General features: G+C 36.4%; 1 protein-coding gene across 1 annotated transcript in view; it reads right to left on the bottom strand.

Moving 5' to 3' along the window:
* UTRN (utrophin) overlaps positions 1 to 21,357 on the bottom strand; it is a gene marked incomplete at both ends in the record, with an annotated part of 491,377 nt that overhangs the window by 86,208 nt on the left and 383,812 nt on the right. The window contains 4 exons of the mRNA XM_080700143.1: positions 5,431 to 5,491; positions 8,932 to 9,010; positions 11,584 to 11,730; positions 17,727 to 17,995. Coding sequence (XP_080556269.1) covers positions 5,431 to 5,491; positions 8,932 to 9,010; positions 11,584 to 11,730; positions 17,727 to 17,995 — 556 coding nt within the window. The remainder of the gene's footprint in view (positions 1 to 5,430; positions 5,492 to 8,931; positions 9,011 to 11,583; positions 11,731 to 17,726; positions 17,996 to 21,357) is intronic.

Raw genomic sequence — 21,357 nt, 5'->3', positions numbered from 1 at the left:
ATTTTAGAGAATGTGAGGTGTGCCTTCTATAATCGCAGGTTACTGAAATGTTTGTGTTAAAGCCGGGTATAAGATCATACATTACACTTAAGAGATCTATAAAAAAAATCAGCCGGGCGTGGTGGGACACGCTTGTAATCTCAGCATTTGGGAGGCTGAGACCGGAGGATCATGGTTCGCAGCCAGCCTCAGCTACTTAGGCCCTTTGCAACTTAGTGAGACCCTGTTTCAAAATAAAGAATAAAAAATAGAGTTGGGGGTGTCGCTCGGAAGTAGAATGTCCCTGGGTTCCATCCCCAGTACCACAAAAAATAAAATAAAGAATTAACATCTGCACGTCAGATTTCAGGGGCAAACAGAGCTGTTAAACTGTGCTGGGCAAGCTCTGTCGCAGAAGCAGGATGATCACTTATACCAAGTCTCGGGATGTAGGAGAAGAAAAGAAAACCATCCCTTCTAATTCCTCATAAAGAGGACAGCACACCAACAGGCTGGATGAGTCGGCATCCAGAAATGCGGTAAGGCCCATAGGCCTGCCAGTCAGTTTTGCTGGCCTTCTTACTCAAGGATAGAAATCTACACACTGACAGAAATCTCCTCACCCCAGGAACAGGGAAAGGTAGAGAGTGACTGCACAGTACTACTCAGCTCCCCTCCTGAGAACTCCCTCAGGGTCTGACTGGCAGGACAATGGCTAATAGCATTCTCTTATCTACAGGAAAGCACCTCAGCGCATCACCAGACCACAGTGAGAAGTTTCCTAAAACTTACTAGCATCGAGTAGCCTATGGAAAGACTTACACAAAGTGCTATGTGGTACTGGAAAAGGTACGGGATCTCCAAGGGCTTTGTGCTTGGACAGCTGTGCTCAGCTGCAGGCACACAATACGTACATAATAAACGGTAACCAGTGTATACTATGAAAGAAAAGATGTTTGCTCCCTTTTAGTCCTTCCTAAATAGAATCTTGCATCATACCCAAATTTTCTATGTGATTAATATTTGCTGGTCTCCATCTCAGTTTGGGGACCAGGAGGCAGGGTGCCCAACCAGCAGGAGCACCAGAGCAGGTGACAGTCTTTGAGTTTAAATATTAATTTTTCCACTTACAGGCTGTGTGAGCTCAAGCAGGCTCTGCGTGTACTTATTCATTACTTTTCTCAGGTATTTATCAGTTACTGAAAATGGAGGTAATGATACATATACTTTAACTGGTCTACTGTGAGAATTAAAAGAAATCATCCACTCACTCACTGCCTGGTAGATCAGGGTTTAAAAATATAATGTATCACAGTGGTCGTTACTATTGCCCACTACAACTAGTTATTATTTTATATATTATTCTTTCTGAAATAAAACGAGCAGCAGTAAGTTTCTTGTGCTCGACGTGACATACTAGGAAAGCTCAAGCCCAAGTTTTTAAACGTCATTCTTTTTATTCCTCTAGCTCCCTGGAGATTAACTTTTAGCTGAGGAAATGAACAATCTGGGCCAAATGCAAACTTGTAACCAAAAATTCATGATGGAAGAAATCTGTCTTTTTATGGTAGATTTTTGTCTATTATAAAGGCAGCAGGAGGCAATTTAAAATTTTCTTAACCTACAATACAATGCACTGTCATCGGGTTATATTGGAAATAGTAGCCAGACCATATTCAAAAAGTCTTCCTCATAGGAAACAAACACAATTTAAAAGTGTGTTTCATCTGTTATATTACAAATATCATAAAATTAACTGGTTTTAATCAAGATTTAAGTAAGGACTATACATTACAATTCATTGATAAGTCCCTTAAATTACTTTAAATTTATGGATTCTTCAGTTCACTTTAAAAAATCCCCCTTTTTTGGTGTGGTTGTCTACTAAAAGTTTCCTATAATCTGAATTTTACTGATTGTATCCTTGACATGTGTTGTTCTTTTCTCCTCTGTTGAATCTAAAGGCTTCATCACATCTACATTATATTTTGCAAATAGACTACTGTGTAAGGAAGTAGTCTTCCATCAGGAAGCTTATATCAACCAATTATCAACCACTGAAGATATGTATTATTTAAAAATCAGTTATCATATGCTATACTATCCACTGTGATAATCACTAACCCCTTGTGGTTTTTGAATATTTAAAATGTGGCTAGTCTGAATTGAGATATGCTATAAATATAAAAATACATGTTGACTTTCTAGTACTTAGTACAAAACAAAATAAATATGAAATCTCAATAACTTGTTTATAAAGATTAATTTTTTCTTGTGGTACTGGGGGTGGAACCCAGGGGTATTCTACCTCTAGGCTATAGTCCCAGACCTATTTTGTACTTTATTTGGAAACAGGGTCTCACTAAATTGCCGAGAGCCTCACTAAGTAGCTGAGGCTGGCTTTGAACCTGTGTGATCCTCCTGTCTCAGCCTCCCAAGCACAGGAATTACAAGCTTGTGCCACCACACCTGGCTAAGATTAAATGTCTTAAGCAATAATATATGAATACAGAGGATTAAAAAATTTTTTAATTAAAAGTCTGTTTCAACTTGAGATTTGCCATAGCATTGCCATAATGTGAATCTTAGATATCACTCCCAAAGGTCCATGTGTTGAAAATTTGTCCCCTGCGTTGGCACAATGGGGAGTTGGTGGAAACATTAAGAGGTGGGGCCACAGGGAGGCCTTTAGGTCATTGGGTGAAGCCTCTGAGGAAGACTATGAGACCCAGGTATCCCTCCTTGTCCAGGTCCCAAAGCAACAGGGGCAACAAGTCATAAATCAGAACTTCCAAAACTATAGGCAGAAATGAACTTATTATCTTAGGTATTTGTTACTGTCCAGGAAAGCTAACACAGATATTAGAAGATAGAGGAATTCATGCCACATATTCTATTTCAGTTCATATCGATACTTTATTATTTTTTAGAAATAAGTAAGAAATGGAATCACTAGAGTATACTTCAAAATATTGCTTGTCTAGCATGAAAAAAGTCCTGGATACAATCTCCAGCACCACAAAAAATTAAAATAAAGATAAAATAAAACACACAAATAAGAAACACAAAAATTTGAAGACATCTAATATTTCTACTTTTTTATTGGCCAAATTAGAATACTCTAATTTGCGTAGGAAATTCTAATTGCATGAAAACCATGCTGAAATTTTTAAAACTTTTTTCTCTACTTACTTGTGCAGCCATGTAAAGGGAACCATATATCAAACCTTCATTTACTATTTACCTGCTTGTTAATTTATTTGAGATTGAAATCATGTTTCCATTACCATTGTTTATATGAAAATCTGGTTTTAGTAACTCTACCTCCCAAGTCTGATGTTCTTTCTTTATAAGGAAATAAACTATTAAATTATACAGCAGAGCTTCTAGTGAGAGATTCTGGTTAAGTGTGTTTTATAAAAATGAAATTTGCTTCATGGAAATGGGCAAATTTCTAAATATTTGAACATATTAAAATATATTCAAAACTAAAACCATTTATACTTAATAAAATCCAATCATTTGCTGAGAATGTAGATGATATTTTAGGATGCTTTTTCTTCTTTCTTTCTCTCCTCTCCCCTCCCCTCCCCTCCCCTCCCCTCCCCTCCCCTCCCCCCCCCTCTCTCTCTTTTTGCGGTACTGGGGATGAAACCCAGGGGCATTCTACCTCTGAGACACATCACCAGCCTTATTTTTTTATTTTTATTTTGAAACAAGGTCTCGCTAAATTGTAGAAGGCCTCACTAAGTAAACTGAGGCTGTCCATGAACCACAATCCTCCTGCCTCAGCCTCCCAAGTACTGGGATTACAAATGTGCCCTACCACGCTTAGTAGGATGCTTTATTCTTAAAAGTCATCATTTAAAATATTGGCCTCTCTCTTATCATATGTTAGTGCTAGTTATAGGTCTAGCCAATGCATTATCAAGTAAATTAACTTTTATATACCAATAATCCCCGGATATCCACAGGTTTCAGGGATTAGGGGTTGGGCATCTTTGTGGAGAGGAGTATTATATTTTGCCTCAGATTTATATCTAAACCTCTATTATTCAGCTTAAGTCAATATTTACTCAAGCAAATTAAAGTTTTCTAAAATTCTTACTATTATTATTATTGTTAGAAATAAGGATTAAAAATCCTTTTAAAAAGAACGTTATGCTAAGTGAGATTAGCCAGTTACAAAAAGTAAAAAATTGGATGCTCTCTCTAATAAAGCAGAAGCTAGGGAGAAAACGGGTCATAGGAGAAACTCTAAATGAAGAAGGAAATACCACAGATGAGCAAATAAGGGAAATTCCCTAGTGGACATGATGCACATTCACAAACATACCAAAGTCAATCACAAAGCCAAACATGAGAAGGAGAGAGGGGAAGGGAACGGGGTGGGGACTGGGGAAGAAATAAATGAGTGATGTGAGCATGTATACTTCTAACATCTTGGACTCTATTAAGATGTATGACTACAATGTACTGATTTTTTAAAAAGGCTTTAAATTTGAAATAGACAAACACCTCTGCTTTCAGTTCTGATGTTCCAGTTTTCTCAACCTCTGACTTTTTTTTTCCATTCATGCTTGTTGAAACTGTATCAGTCAACTACTCTGATATCCTGATCTCAAATTCATCCCAACTTAATGTATGTATACTGCACATGAATAAAAGTATTAAGTTGTCATGAGCAATGTAACATATGTTACTTATTATAGTTGTTGAATGTTACAGCAAGAGTGTTTTTTTAAACCTGAGGATACATTTCAGACTATAAGAAAAAAAAATCATAACAAAGTACTATTTCACCAACACTGGCAAAATTTTCAGGACTATTGGAAGCGTAGAATGTTACCACTGGCATGGATTTTGGGGATACCACACCTAGTTTTAGGAATGATATAAAGGAAACTTGGCACAGAGATTTTTTTTCCAACTTGCTCGTGATCACACAGCTAATCTGAGACATAGCTGTTTCCTGATAAAGGGCCATTCTCACAATTTTGATGCTGTTCTCCCAAATAGGGTCAGCTATAACGCATCACATATTGAGCTATAACTCAATAATGTTACTTACAATCTGAGAGACTGTAAAAGTACTATTTTATCATTCTGTCCTGTGACAATACCATAGGTTAAGCCAAGAATCAAGTGCTACTAAGATACTATAAACATTTTACAAAATTTATAATGTGTCACATATTTAAAAAAACAACAACAACCCAGCATGCAGGAAAGACAGTCTAAATTGACAACAAAGCAAAGAATAATGAGCCTGAACTAATAATGCAGACAAAATTTCCTGAAGACCATCATTCCAACTTTTAAACTGATCTCTTGCAAGTATTAAGTATATATTGTGTTTCCTTTGGATAACAGTGCTGAATTCCTTTTTTAAAAGTTATCAATAAAACTTCATTTTCTTTGGATCATAAAGGCGAATTAAAATCAACTTACTTGATGTAATAGGGCACTTTATTGTGTGAAATGGATCTTTGCCATGGCAGCTGGACCGAAGCTGAGGAAACAAAGGGAGGTTATTGGAAACACTGGTAACTCAAAAGCCTTACACCTTAATGCAAAACAACTGGACACACTTCACAGCAGATCCAGTGACAACGGGTCTGGTGTTAGAGCTCTAATTATGAACTGCACAAGGCCCAGTAGAATGGCTTGAAATACACGCTTGAAGAAAGGAGAGAAACAATGCTGGTTCCATTTCGAATCCCAGTTCTAACTCATTGAGCCTGTTGATAAAAATGCTTGTTGAAACTCAGGTCTTAACTGTTTACAACCACCACAATATAACACTGAGTGCCATATGGAAATTGTATATATATTTTTTTATCCAGAATAAGAACTAGATTTGTTATGACTGAAAATTTCCAAATCACTAATTACCTTCTTTACTTTGCATTATAATCATGGGAATAGCTATTTAACTAGGTAGATGCCCTTTGAACAAATTTAGTTATAGAAAATAAAAAAGGAAAAAAAATAAAAACAGGCAAAGGTTGTAAAGAACAGAGGAAATTATATGAGAAGAGCCCTATATACTTATTTTCATCTGACAAACAGTTCCCTACTTTTGCAGTAGAAAGCACAAAAGAAAGCACAGTTTCCTACTTTTGCAATAGAAATCATGGTGATTAAAATTCACACTAGCAATACACGAGAGACTCGGTTTCACTGCATGGAGTATTGTTCGCAGCACTGAGTATTGACATCAATTTTTATATGAGCAGCTCTGATACTGTTGCAGTGGTATTACAATGTAGTCAAAAATTTTAATTCCCTAATGACTAATGATGTTTAACATATTTTGCTGCTAAACTGTCATATATAAATGTTTTCTTTAATAAAATATCTCTTTAAAAACAATAAATTGCTGATTGAGATTTTTAACTGAAATAATTTTTATAATTCCAGTTACTTCTTATTTATAAAAAATCGATTACTTTTACATTGAATCACTTCTTTGAGATTTGATTTAAGAACAATATTTCAAAACCGTATTTTAAGAATGCACATATGAATCCAGAGATATAGTGGAATGTTGCTAACTGAACTAATAAGCAAATTCAAACAGAATTTTTTTTACAAAATCATTAGATCTTCATGGAGTCAGTTGACACTCCTAATTTTTTTCTGAATTTCAATGTTATATTGACATAAGTATATGGCAGTCTCAACTTTGCTAGAATTTAAAAAATAAAAAATATATCTTTTCTTCACAAAGCCAGCTAGATTTACATGAAATTTCCACTAGATAAGGAACTACATATACAGACATAGCTTCCCAAACAGCATGAGCCAGTAGACAAACGGTGGCAGTCTGACGTGGCTGTGGGACTTCTGAACACTAGCTCTGTAAGTTTTCTTCCTCTCTATAAAATGCAAGCACTCCTTTCTTTGTGTCCATGAAAGTATTTTTATTGTGTGTCCATGAAAGTATTTCAGGGGATGAAAATGAGGAACTAGGTATATTAAATTTCTCATTAGGGCCAACCTCATTTCAGTATTGGCACCAGGCTAATAGGTCAGTTTTCTTTATTTTGTGCCTAACTAAACAGGCTCCTTTTAAAAGTGTGGCTAAACTCCAAGAAATATAATAAACCCAAAGATCCTAAGAAGCAAGGGGTAACAATTATTAAATGTGCTAATTGGGATTTTGTTTGCGCTTCTCTTTTGATTTTAATAATAACTTCAACTTCCTTCGACTCTAGTGCTAGACAGTAAAGGCCTTGTACGTGAGTTTCAAAAAGCATGCATGAATTTCACTTCTTAAAGAAGACAGGCTTGATTTCTAGAATGAAAAGTGATTTCCAGGTAAAAATGTATGGTTTTATCAAAATATGACCTTTGAACCTATAAAGAAAGTCTCAATTATTTTGTAAATCCTTGGTTTTGTGTTCATATGTATTATCACATTCTGTAAAACTGAGTTAAGAAGTCTAGAGTAATTAATACCTACTAAAAATATATTTACTTCATCATCATTGATAGTATCCAAACTGTAAAAATGCCTCCTGGCCCAGCAGAAATCTAGAAAAGACTGCACATGGCTCTAGATAGATTCAGTAAGGATTCAACTTTGAGAAACTGAAGAGGATGTGTGTGTAAGTGACTGATTAGGATTACTTAAATTGTGAAAGAAAAGTCTGACCTTTAATCTGAATTAAAGCAGCTTAATAGCACTGATAAAGAGATTCAGAGAAGATGCAAATGTAAGAAATTAATTGGGAGAAATGGAATTATACTTCAGTTTTCTTTATTGTTATATAGACAAAGAGGTTGTCATAACTGAGAAATATACTTTGCATTCAGTTTTAAACTGTATTCAAATTGAATTGATCAAATGGCTTTCTTATACATATTTGCCAAGGGAAATGAAAGAAAAGGAGTTAATATTTACGGAAAGCATTTGTGCCAAGAACTGCGCGAGGTGTTCTGTGTAAATTGATATACTTTTCATTTAATCTGCTAGGCAATCATAGGAAATGGGCATCACAGTATCTTAAGACAAAAAATTAACTTTCAGAAATTCATAGGTCTAGTAAAAGGCAGAATGAATATTTAAACTCAATATGGGTGACTCTAAATCCTACATTCTTTACTATCCTCAGCAATGAATAATAAATAAAATAGGAGATCAAATGATTTATTTAAGATCTCTTGAACAGAAAGTTGAAAATTTCCATTTGGAAAATAGCTCATAAAAATTTACATATATGCTTTGGCTAAATATGCTATACTTGCCCATAAGAAAATCTGATTGCGCTGTAATTAAACTAAACTCTTCTCATGGGAAGGAGGGGAGAGGGGAGGGAACTGGGGGCGAAGCCCACCAAGTGCTGTGTGCGCACGTGTGCCACTATTATCATGAACTACGTCATGATGTGAGACTGCCATGGGCCAATAAAAGTACTTAAAAAAGATTTATGGAGTTTTGGGGCTTTTATAACTTTAAAAGCTACAGGTATGGTTTAAGCTAATAAGTACTATTTTTGGAAAAAAGTTAGTAAAATCTTAAAATATAAAGGCTTTTGTGTGCAAAAGTTCATAATCTTTGCATATGAAAGAGCATATGAAAATGTATTATCATAAAAGATAGGCAGTTACAAAATCATCCCTAACAACAAACTCAATTTTGTTCCCCTTTGAAGTATACCAGTTATATTATAACAAATAGCTAGCAGTAAACAATATTTTCATTAATGTAAATACTTCCTCTTATACATTTATTTACTACAAATAAAAATATTTCTAGCATAGAATTGGGTAAGGGCTAATTGGGTGACATGTGTATATGTGTCTCCACCATCTTGCACCCCACTTAAGCTGTCCAACTACAATACACCAATAAAAAATTTAAAAAATGAATATAGCCTTTTGAGTGAAGATGAAAGAAATATGCTAATTCAAATGATGAGATCAGTAAAGTCAGTTAGTACTTACTAGAGAGAAAATGTTGAGAAGATGGCCCAAAATCTCTGTGGGCTTCTTGAAGCTGCTTAAGGTGGTCATCCACAGAAACCTGCACGTATACACGAGACAGATGAAATAACCTGATTTCAAAAGAAGGACTTTAATAACAGCCTTAATTTAAGTACTACAATCAATGAAGCTATTCCCCAAGATTGTATTGCTAATGTAGACACCTGTCTCTATCAAAGTATTAGTATGCAAATCAAAGCAACAGAAAGTAATGCCAGGTACTCTTCTAAGAACTTATGTAAAACTCTTTTGATCCTCAACAAAACCATACTGGTTAAGTATTATTGTTACCATTTTATAGATAAAGAAATAGATACAAAGAGGACATAAAACCAGTAGGTAGTAGAACCAGTCTTCATATCCTCCCCATCTGGTGCTGAATCTTTGCCCTGTTTTTTTGATTTCCTCTAAGGCAGTACATGCCTTCTGGAACACCTTAGTCAAGCTGTGGTCAAGACATCAGCGGCTAGTCCTCTCTCTTTTGTAAGGAAAGATGGCAAAATGTGACGTGGACAGCAAGATAAAAAGAAGCCTAGGAGCCGGGCGTGGTGGCACACTCTTGTAATCCCAGCATTCGGGAGGCTGAGACCAGAGGATCCTGGTTCGCGGACAGCCTCAGCTACTTAGTGAAGCCCTCTGCAACTCAGTGAGACCCTGTTTCAAAATAAAGAATAAAATAGGGCAGGGGGTGTAGCTCGGAGGTCAAATGCCCCTGGGATTCATCCCCAGACCCACAAAAAAATAAAAAATAAAAAGAAGCCTAGGAAACTACCAGGGGGAAAACTTATCAGACTTATGGACAGGTGGACAGACAAATAGAAAGATTAGAGAGATGATAGATGGATAACAGATGGATGGATGGATAGATGGATAGAAAGTAGAGAGTAAAAAGACAAGTAAGCATGGAATATCTTATTTTCCTTCAAGTTTGCATCAGATAATCTCTACTTGGGGGTGAGATGTATTCATAATACCAATAGATTAATATCCTCTATATTTGTACACATTCTACAGAAAGTTCTCTGTATTATAAAGATGCAGAGCTACTGCACTGAGAAATAAATGCAAATCAATAATGATCACACACAGCCTACTAACATTTCCATTTCGTTCCCTCTGGTCTTTGTCTATGCACTGCTGGTCCACTGATACATTCAGGCTGACAATCTTATTTTCAGCCACCTTTGAATAATGCTTGTGTATGTCTGTCTCACTGGGCAGCTCTGATTCCTCCTGGTTAGCTCTTGCATTAGAATGTCCTTTATTCTTTAAGATGAAATTCAAATGCCATGCTTATGAGTAAAGAAGATGCTACTCCTGAAATCTAACATGCCTGCTAGCAGAGCTTTTTACCTTCTAATCGAACTCACAACTAACATCTGTGCTCCAGCAGTGAACGGGATCATAGGGAAGGTGACAGAAGGCAGGCTCTCTTTCAAATACAACCTATTCTCTGACTTCCAATATTTACAGATGGTGATAATGGAAACAGAGTGAGAAATAAAGCAAGATGGACCATAGGAATTGTCACAGGAAGATAATGAATTAGAGAAATGGAGAAGAAAAATGTATAAGGGTCAAACATTTCTTGTGAGCATATATGAATTTAATAGATCCTACCTCACTAATCCCATATTCTGAACGCTCTTTGCAAGAAATCTAGGAGATTGTCAAATACTATACACTCATTTCTTAGTTTTCAATTTCATCAGGAAGACATGAACCATTGAGTGTTTTGATGTCTGAATTAACACAGAATATCTACAATGCTATAACATATCTTTCAAATCAAATACTTTTATGTGCCACAGTGACAGTGCCTATTTATCTTATTAGGTGTCACGCTGCAGACATGAAGGATAGAGAGAAAAATTTGTAAAATTTATTTTTTATCTTCTACTTATATCAACCTAATTTTCAGGAGAAAAGTGTATGTAATCGCTATTATTCTTAGGGACTGGCCACTGGATATAACCCAGTATACAAAGATAAGGCTATCAACTCTGGACTGACATGGAGAGCGGATTGCAGATACAGATACCTAGGAAGGCTTGAGAGAGCTGTCTGTGGTTAAGCTCTATTAACTCTGGAATGAGCAAGTGAAGTCTGCAGCCATTAACACAACTGCACGAGAGCCACTCAAATCAAGAGCTAAAGCTTAAATGTGCTACCTACAGAACTAAGCCAGACACCTAAAGAGCAACCAGTCAAAAGGAAAGAATGGAAAGTTTCCTATTTTTTCAAAAGAAAAAAAAAAGAACCTAATGAAGGCAAGAAAAAGTAAATCCTTTCAGAGACCTTATGTGAAAAATGTTGCTGTGACCTACTATAGGTTCCAATTACTGTGATTTATATCATCCTAAGCAATTTTCTACAAATATCATGTGAAAGGTGCTTTAAAAGTTACACTCAATTCCATATGCATCAATAAATGAAGCCCTTAGGTTCTAGGCATGGAAGGAAAAATACCTGTGTCACTGTCTGCTCAATTGATTATCAAAAACCTTAATCGATACAGAAAAGAGAAAATGATGGTGTGTGTTGAGACATGAGGATAGGGTTAAAGACTGTCCACATTTGACCCCCACATTATGAACAGGGCGGAGCTGATACCTGTAGAAGTTTCCATCGCATGTTGAGGTCATCCAGCTGGCGAGACATCTTCAGAGACGGATGTAGGTCCAGGGGAGAGAGCTGACTGGACAAATCATTCACTGTCTTAACTTTTAGGTTGATTGGTGCAATTTCTTCTCTGAATGCCTGGAAGAAACCAACAAAGAATAGGTCATTGAAAAAGAACAAAGCAAAATTCAAGTGTTACCACTGTTTTGTCAAAAACAATAGCGAGGCCAGATGAGGGGCAATTCCAGTCTCCCCTTCAACAACAGCTGACAAACTCAGTTCTTCATTAATTTGGATGATCAGCCACGATCAGCATTTATATACCAGAGCATTTAAATACATATGCAAAGAGAAAAAGAATACTGCACACTCACTGAGGTAATAACATCTCCTTCCTACTCTTTATTATACGCAAATTAGTCTAATAAATGTTTGCTGTTTATGTCCACTTTACTAATTTCTAGTCTTGATCTATATCTTTATTTTTCTTTGTGGTTCCTCATGTTCCTATTTTAACGTGGCTACTGTAATACTTTGTTCACTTGTTTTACCCTTTTCGTTTTTGCCCTGTCCTCTGTGCTCTTGGGACATTCTCTCTGGTCTCTCCAACCCAATCAGGATGCCAGTGCATATTAGAACACAGAGTTGGGTTTTAGAATGGGTTCATTTTGATTGTTCGGAGCCACACCAAACCAGTTGTTAAATATTTTCAACATCAGTCTGTACCAGAGTTACTTAGTAGTTGGGATTATGAGCATTCACATTCCTGCTGTTTCAACAAAGACTGAGTGCTGGTTGAGGACAGAGTTCAGGACAGGGCCATAAAGGCCTACAAAAATGATATTTGAGTCAATGATAAATAAGTCAATACAAACTGGCAAAAACGGCCAGGATGCTAAGAAAGAAACGTAAATTTTTAATTCTTTGGCAGTCACAAAATTAATTAATCATACCAAACTTAACTTACAAGTAGGAGGCATAAACATCCTACAAACATCAGTCCTCTCAGGTTTTATCATTTCTACATGTGCCTCTCTTTAGGAGACCCAATGCATATCTGGGGGTCCCTTTCTTTTGCCATTGCCAAGTTTAGTGAATAAAATGAAATAATAAATATCAAAGTGTCCTGAGAATATAAGTATTTTTAATGCTATGGTATTCATTTGGCATCTTCCCGATGCTTATATGATTTCCCTAACCATTTCCCCCTTTCCTTCTCTCCTCCAAACTTTTTCTAGTTATCTTAAATAACTCTCCTGTCTGCAGCATGTAACAGATGGCAGAAAATGCCACCCCTAAGCATGCTGCTTTGGCATACAGATTATTTTGAGCTGAAGACACTTTAAAGGCAGCAGGTACAAGAATGTACCCTGACCTTCCAATATTTCTTCCTGAAAGTAAGAGATAAAGCCTCTATGTAAAAACCATACTCAAACCAACACAAGACAGTAATCTTTCTTTGATCAATGATGGGAGGAGAAAGTGATAAAATTCTTTGTGAATAGACTTTATTAAGATAATTTTTATCTTCCTTTTATCTCCCCACATACTTTAGTTTTCACAACCACCATACTTTGTTCATCCTAGTATAAAATTACCTAGATCTTGCCACTTCTTTAAATCTTCATTTTCTTTGGGGAATTCTTACGTTACCTAAAAACTGATACACACTAAATTTACATGCATTTCTCCCATTATTCTGTCTTATGGCCACTTAATTCGGAGGCCTACAGAAAGAACTTTCTAGGTTAGAAAGAATTATTACTTTTAGCCTCTGGGGGCTAAAAGTAATCATTACAGTTGATAGACATCAAAATAATATTAAGGGATCAACATTTAGGAAAAAATTAATTTCAGGTAAATGAGAGAATATGATTTAATGTTTCAAAATTCTTGAATAGCCCCAAAGCCACATGAACAAGTCCAAGGCAGAGGATAATAGAATGGACCTGGGGCTCAGAGCCAGAGTAAGAAATACAGATGTTGGAGGTAGCAGGGTGTACACGGCATTAGAAAGGATGAATACGGAAGCCAACACGCAGAGAATAAGAAATATCACCAGGGTCCTGCAGACATCAACATATCAAAAGCAGAGAGAAGAAAGAACACCCATGAAGATATGGAATTACAAGAGAAAGGATTTATAGTCGTTTTTCTTCATTCCTGCAGATATTAGTCTTTCATGGATGAAACACCATGGGCCTACACAAAGAAATACACAAATACCAGTTAAAGAAAAAAAGTAGTTCTATGGCAATGGAGGGCTTGTAAGTGTAAAGAATTAACAATTAATAAAGAAGCATGGGGCAGAAAAGTATGGAGGACATTTTTTCATTCCGAACTTCGTTCTCTTAGATTCTTTTTGAGGAAAAAAATGTAGAACTCAAATCTTTCAAGGTTTCTTCAGTCATGATTTAAACTTTATATTTTAATATTCTCGCCGGGTATGGTGGTGCACGCTTGTAATCCCAGCATTTGGGAGGCTGAGACCTGGAGTATCACAGTTCGTGGACAGCCTCAGCTACTTAGTGAGGCCCTCTGCAACTCAGTGAGTCCCACTGTCAAAATAAAGAATAAAAAATAGGGCTGGGTTTGTAGCTTGGAGGTCAAATGCCCCTGGTTCCCATCCCAGACCTGGAAAAAAAGAAATTCTCTCCATGGGTAGCTTGGAAGACTTGAGAATTAAAGCAAGCCAATTTTTAAAATTAATGTCTTTTTATTTGTAGGCATTAAAATTTTAAAAATAAATGCTAGGACATGGTTTGAGATTGATATTCTCTAAAATAATAACTAGTTTTGTTTCCAGAGGTGGTATTCTATTTTTAAAACAGATTATAACTTCAAGACAAGTTTTTAAAATCTTAAAGAACAAAAAGGAATTTAAGTTTTTCCTCTATAAATGGTTTTCTATTGGAAGGCATAGGTTAAAACATTTTAAAAGCTTTGACAAACAAAGTCTTTGATGCTTTATTTTATGACCATGAGGAATCTTTCTACCTAGACTTAATTTATCATTTATTTTTTAAAAGCTTCCAAATCAAGGGGCTTGAAGTGAAAACAAGTTTAAAATGGTTTCAGAATTGTGGTGTATTCTAAAATAAAGAACTAATTTATCATGTTTTGACTGTACTTTCCTATAAGAGAATAAGAGTCGAGTGGCCCTCCTTGCTATAAAAACAGAAACATCTGCTAGTATCAAAGGTGCTAACTGCAGCCTGTTGGCAGGTGTGAATCTCAGTCTCCTGCCAGAAGGTGTGTGTTCTGCAAATAAGAATGATTAAGGATAATTTTAGGGAGTTGAAATTATCTGATTACCCCCTAAGATTTTGTTTTCCAGTTGCTTTGACATACTTAATAATATTTAGTGATAATCAGTACTCATTTTTATCTGTCTATAGCTTCAAGAGTATCTGAGGCATTAACTTTAAAGCACATGTAAAACATCCCAGACTTTGAATTTATTTTACCTAACTTAATGAGACATGAGTTTTTATTTTCTTCTTTTCTAATAAGATGTTAAAATATTTTAATCCACAGTTTATTCTTTTCACTTAAAATATTGTTTTTTTTTTTTCTAGCTTTTCACATAAGCAGAGATTTGAACAAAAGGATTTACGTGTAGAGATAGGTAATTCCTTTAATCAAATGAGATTAACAACTCCCAAACTTTTGATCCTTTAATAACTCCAGATATATTTTTTTATTTTTTTCCCAACACTAATCATCCTGTACCCTAAACTGATACTCTCAAATTCAAATGACTCAATTCCTGCTGTAACCAAGAGGCATTTCTGCTGTCTAACAGAACATTATTTTTATAAACCACTGAATTAAAGACTTTCAGTGTTTAAAACTATGTATTAAAATATAAGAAGTGTGCAATTTCCAGAGAAGCTATGTTAGTGGCTCTGTTTTCAGTAGATTATTTTAAACTCGTACCCATTTATGGAAATGGTTTTAAGGATATTAAGATTGTGGAACGAGGTCCACTTATTTCACAGAAAATTTAGTTACATCTAGATTTTAAAATGGCAAACACCAATACTCTTTTAGTGATTTTTTTAGGTTAAAATTTTAGGTTTTAAACTTTAGAGATTTAAATTCAAATGGCTGATCAAAGCTCTGTTTAACTGCATTGGTATGAAAAAGGTCTCTAATGAAAGGGAAGAGCAACAAAAATCATGAGGACAGTCATTCAGCTTTTGTTGGGCTTTGTTTTGTTTTGTTTTTGTTTTTTTGTTTTGTTTTGTTTGTTATTTGTAAAATAGGTGTGATAATAATATGTCTCTTAGCTGGGCGTGGTGATGTACGTTTGTAATCCCAACATTCGGGAGGCTGAGACCTGAGGATTGTGGTTCCCGGACAGCCTCGGCTACTTAGTGAGGCCCTCTGCAATTCAGTGAGACCCTGTTTCAAATTAAAGAATAAAAAAATAGGACAGGGGGTGTAGCTTGGAGGTCGAATAACCCTGGGTTCCATCCCTAGACCCGAAAAAAAAAAAAAAGTCTCTTATTGAGTTGGCATGAGGATTAAAAGAGATATACATGTAAATTGGCTAAGAACAATTCTTGACCAGATAGTAAACCTCACTAAATGCTAGCTATTGTTATTGTGATTATTATTTGTAGTATTGGGTATTGAGCCCATGGACATTCTACCTCTGAGCTACACGCCCAAACTTTTTTTTATTATTTATTTATTTATTTATTTTTAATTTTTTTGGTGGTATTGGGGTGCCTGGAAGCCCTTCTACCTCCGGGATACACTCCCACGGGCTACACTCCCAGACCTATTTTTTAACTTTTTTATGTGGAAACAGGGTCTCTTAAACCAGCGAGGCTGGCTCCGAACCAGCGCGATCCTCCTGTCTCCGCCTCCCAAGCGCGGGGATTACAAGCGTGCGCCACCACGCCCGGCAACCTGTTTTATTTTTTGTTTTGGAACAAGGTCTCCTTAGGTTGCTGCAAGTCTCCCTAAATTGCTAAGGATGATCTTGAAGCTGCTGTCCTCTGGTATCAGCCTCTTAGGGACTGGTTAACAGGCATGTGCCACCATGAGCAGTTCAGCTATTATTGTTCCTACGTCTACACATCCATATATTTACTTGTTGAATCTTCCTAAGTAATTATTTAGTCTTCTTTCTTTCTCCTACTCAGTCACATGTATTCAAAGGAAGAATTTTATCTAATACCTATACAGAAAAGGTATATATGTTTTGCAATAAAAATTTCATGTATGATAGATATTGTCAGACTAACACTTTCTAATTTTTCATTAACTTATGCTTTGATTTGATTTTATTAAGTAGCCACTTAATATAGAGTTGAATATATTACAGTAAACTATACTGCGCACTAAATATGCTATTTCTGTCTTTTTAATTCTCTTTTCTTTTGCGGTACTGGAATCTGCTATTTCTGTTTTTTATCTTCTAAATTTCATTATATATTTTCCGGATGTCTTCTAGAATGTGGAAATCAAAAGGGTCTAGACCAGAGTCTAACTAATATCCTTAACTTCGGGCAATTCCTGGCCAAGAAACAGAATGTGAAACTAAACTCATCCTTCATTAATATAACTCAGAAAATAAGATAAAGTTTATAGGTGAGAACGTATAGAAAAAACGTATGCTTCTGATTAAATCTCCAAATCCCACCATAGTTTAAAGCTACAAAGTCGGGAAGAACCTGTAGGCTGCACCATGTGGATACAATTCTGCAAAATCCAGCCTGTGAGCAAAACTACAAAAAATGTTGCAGTTCCTCCAACAAATAAACTAAAAGCAAAAGACTCAAAAGTGATAGAGGGTAAATCTGGAAATTATAAGGAACTTTAGAAATAATTTTTGAAAAAAAACGGGTAAACCTCATCTACATTCTTTTGGGATGCAGAGTCGGGCAAAAAAAAAAAGTACGAAAAAATAAAAGCAAATTATCATAAAAGTCACTTCAGTGGTTATTGGAGAAGGGGCCTCTGACAGCGAGGGGCATGTAGAAAACACCTGTCATGGCTGAGTTGGGATGGGATGGCAATGATGGGGTCCTTAAAAACAACCCTTCCAACAATTTATATTTGCATTATATTTAACAGCAAAATATTCCTTAAAAATGCTTTGTCAAGGCAGTGGTGCTGACCATGGTCTTCTCGATGTGATCTTGCAGCGAGTCGATGAGCAGGTCTCCCACGGGCTTCCAGCCATTCCGCACGGTCTCCGCCTCCTTCATGTCCGCGTCCAGGTCGTCCATAGCACCCTGCAGGTCCCGGAGCTTCTCCAGCGCCTTGTCCACTTGCTTTTGCCAGTTGTTAGTCACAGCATTCAGACTCTCCCACTTCTCTTTGACTTCCGAAGACTGTTTGCGCATGGCTTTCGCAATCTTCTGGGCTCTCTCCTCAGGAGTCAATTCTGTATTTAAAAAAAAAAAAAAAAAAGAATAATTGAGATTAGTTTAGTCAGCTGTATATTCTTTAGAGCCAAGAGTGTGAATATCACCTTTCCAAAACTTACTACTAGAAAGACAGGGTTACAATGGTTAGAGTAAGAAAAAATTTATGTACAACTCCCCCACTGATTAAGAGCTACACCTATACATAGAGGCAAAAAAAAAGAGGAAAACATTTACCCAGATTAATAAATGGCTGAGATTTTTCAGTAACTGCCCAATTTTAATGGATTTGTAAACTCTGAAATGTCACAAGGTAACTCAGGAAATTAAAAAAAAAATTCTTTACCATAAATTGAATTACATAAACTCTAAAGACAGTTTATCATTTTATTCTTTTCAAGAGAAATTAGAAGTATAATCAGCCCAGAATAGTTGTAAGTTGGGGGGGGGCGGAATTCTCAGAAAACAAGATTAATTTATTGTGTTTCTAAAAAGAATTAACAGAAGACAAATTACACATATTAGATGCTCCATCATTTCTAAGTCTGCTTGGCAGTTCATTTTTAATAAACGACATTTCCTTTTGCCCAGAGGTATAGAACATCCACAAGCATTTCAACAAAAAGATAGCATGTATACAAGGAACATCCCAAATATGTTACAGTGCAAGAATATCAGAAATCAACTGTGACTTTCAGATAGAAAGGACTGCAAAACTGCAAGGCTAGCCCACAGGCCAGGGATGATAAGGTAAGAATCCCAAAGAGAAGCAAAAGATACAGACAGAAGTCAAAGTCAAGTTCGAAGCTGAAGGTCAGAAACACAGTGGTGGTGAGGGAGGTGGCAAGTCAGGGAAGGAGGATGCCAGGGACAGAAGCCACTCTCAAAGCTGGTCAGAAAGGTCTGCAGCAAGCTACACACTCCTGGGGCCTCATCACTCTCCACCCGAGGAGATACTCTTCCTATCTACCTGTCTTGATGGTGTTGTCCTGATTGTCTGCTGAAACAAGGAACCAGTTCAGGAACACAAAATCAAGGCACACAGTAGGTTCTTTAAAAACAAAAATGCATATAGATGCTCCTTGACTTAGGATAGGATGATGTCCTGTTCAATGCATTCTAAGCTAAAAATAGCATCAATCAAAAACACGTTTAAGCCAGGTGTGGTGGCTCACGCTTTTAATCCCTGCACTTGGGAGGCTGAGACAGGAGGATCGCACAGGTTCAAAGCCAGCCTCAGCTATTTAGTGAGGCTCTCAGCAACTTAGTGAGACCCTGTTTCCAAATAAAATATAAAAAATAGGTCTGGGAGTATAGCCCAGAGGTAGAAAGCCTCTGGGTTCCACCCTCAATTCCACCACAAAAAAATTATAATAGTAATAAAAACACGTTTAACACACTCGTAAGATTTAGAATGTCCCCCTAGCCCTGTCCTCACAGAAACCAGAAAGGCATGTTGGACATGGGGCTTAGATGCCAAGGAGGGGGTCTCTGGGGGTGTGGCCTTGAGGATTATATAAGGTCCCTCCTCCCCTTGATTACTCTCCTGCTTCTGGCCTCCATGATGTGAGAGAAGAACCTTTCTCTCACTCTTTCTGCTTCCCACCACCATGCCCTGAGCCTCACAGATGTAACCTGCCTCATTGGATGGTACCGCTGAACTCTCCAGAACTGTGAGGAAATCAATCTGCCTAAGCTGTGTGTGTTCAGGCTTTTTATGTCATAGCAGTGAGGATGCTGAGTGAAAGAAAACCTAAGGTAGCAAACATCCCAGCTTATCCCAGCTGACATTACTTGTGCCCAGAACAGTTCTATTAGTCAAGAGTGGGGCAAATTATTTAACACAAAACCTTTTATAATATAAAAGTGTTGGATGTCTCATGTAATTTATTAAATATTGCATTGAAAATTAAAATAATAAAAATAAAAAAATAAAACAAACAATAAAAATTGTAATGTTTATATGGGCACTTCTTCCCATCACTGGAAAGAAAAAAAAAAAAAAAAAAAAAACTCAAGTTGAACCACTTAAATTTTGCACGGGGGCGGGATAATGTTCCATCTTATAGTAGTAATCACATTAGTAATTTTGATTTTATCTCAAAATGTTCCAAATCACTGGTAAATCAACCCAAAGTTCATCAAAGCTCATGGTAAGATGAACTGAAGCAAGCACTCCTAAACAGTACCGTTCATCCTTAACATATATTTTCTTACCATCTGTCTTTAATTAGATATTATTTAAAAGTCATATTAAAGGGGACGGATGAAGATACTTGTGTATCTAAATTTCCAGAAAACTCTAAGACAACTATCTTTAGAATTAAAGTTATCTTTACTATAATAAATCTCTGGGAACCAAACTTACTATGAAGAGTTGAGCAAACACAGAACTGGGAGTTTAGCAGCTTCAGGGTCATGAAGCAACGGAGAGACTGAATAATCCTTCGCAAGTAAATCAAGGAAAAGAAGAGACAGCATCACAACTGTTTGGTGGAAAGGCTGACTACATCAAGAAGAGGAAAATAAGAGATTTAGAAAGGAGTTGGGGCCACGAAACCTGGAGAAAAGCCCTCACCTGGGTAACACATCAGAATTCCAAGACTCCTATGGGGAAAAACTTTCTGAAGAAAGACTTGTCATCAGAAAGGCAAAGTCTTACTTAAACCCTTAAACCTTCGAGATATCTACAAAAGCCAAATATATAACATTTACATTATCCATATTTTATATAAGTATAAAATGCTACATGTGAGATGAAATAGTCATTCTTAGTAGCCACAGGAGAGAGGGAGGGAGGGAGGAAGGGGGTAGCACTTATGATGGTAACACCTGCGTTTGTTACTAAGTCACTTGGGCTTTGTCAAAAGTGTATTTTAAGCAGTTGTGTTTCACTGAATATTCTAAAAAAAAATACACTACCAATTTCAGAACAGACAACTTAATTATGATGATTTTCCTCGGATAAAGTAAAAATTGCTTCTGAGTCAGTCATTAAATAATCCGGCGTGGAGAAAGACACAGGACATCTTTGTCCTGGGACAAAACACATCTTACGCTGGCTGTGACATTTTTGTCTTCGCTTGGTGTACGATCTTTTGATGGAGCAGTCCTTTTGTAGTATTTATTATATAATCCCCACTCGAGCAACTACTCAGAAGAACAGCAAAGCTCTACATTCAACTCACCATCTGTTTGCCAGAGAGGAAAAATATCAACTAATCACTTTTGAGTCAAAAGAAAAGTGGGGGGTATTGTATCCCAGCTTCAATTCAGTGCACACTTTAAGCCAAGAACAGAGCCTTGCACAAAATGGAACCCAAACTTTGCAGAACATTTGTGAAATGTGTAAGAAGAAGCAACATAAAATATGAAGTTATGT

The sequence above is a fragment of the Muscardinus avellanarius genome (assembly GCF_963383645.1).
Source record: "Muscardinus avellanarius genome assembly, chromosome: 8".
In the NCBI taxonomy this organism is placed as follows: Eukaryota; Metazoa; Chordata; class Mammalia; order Rodentia; family Gliridae; genus Muscardinus; species Muscardinus avellanarius.
The sequence above is the reverse complement of the archived record's forward strand: the minus strand, read 5'-3'. Positions and strand labels throughout refer to the sequence as shown.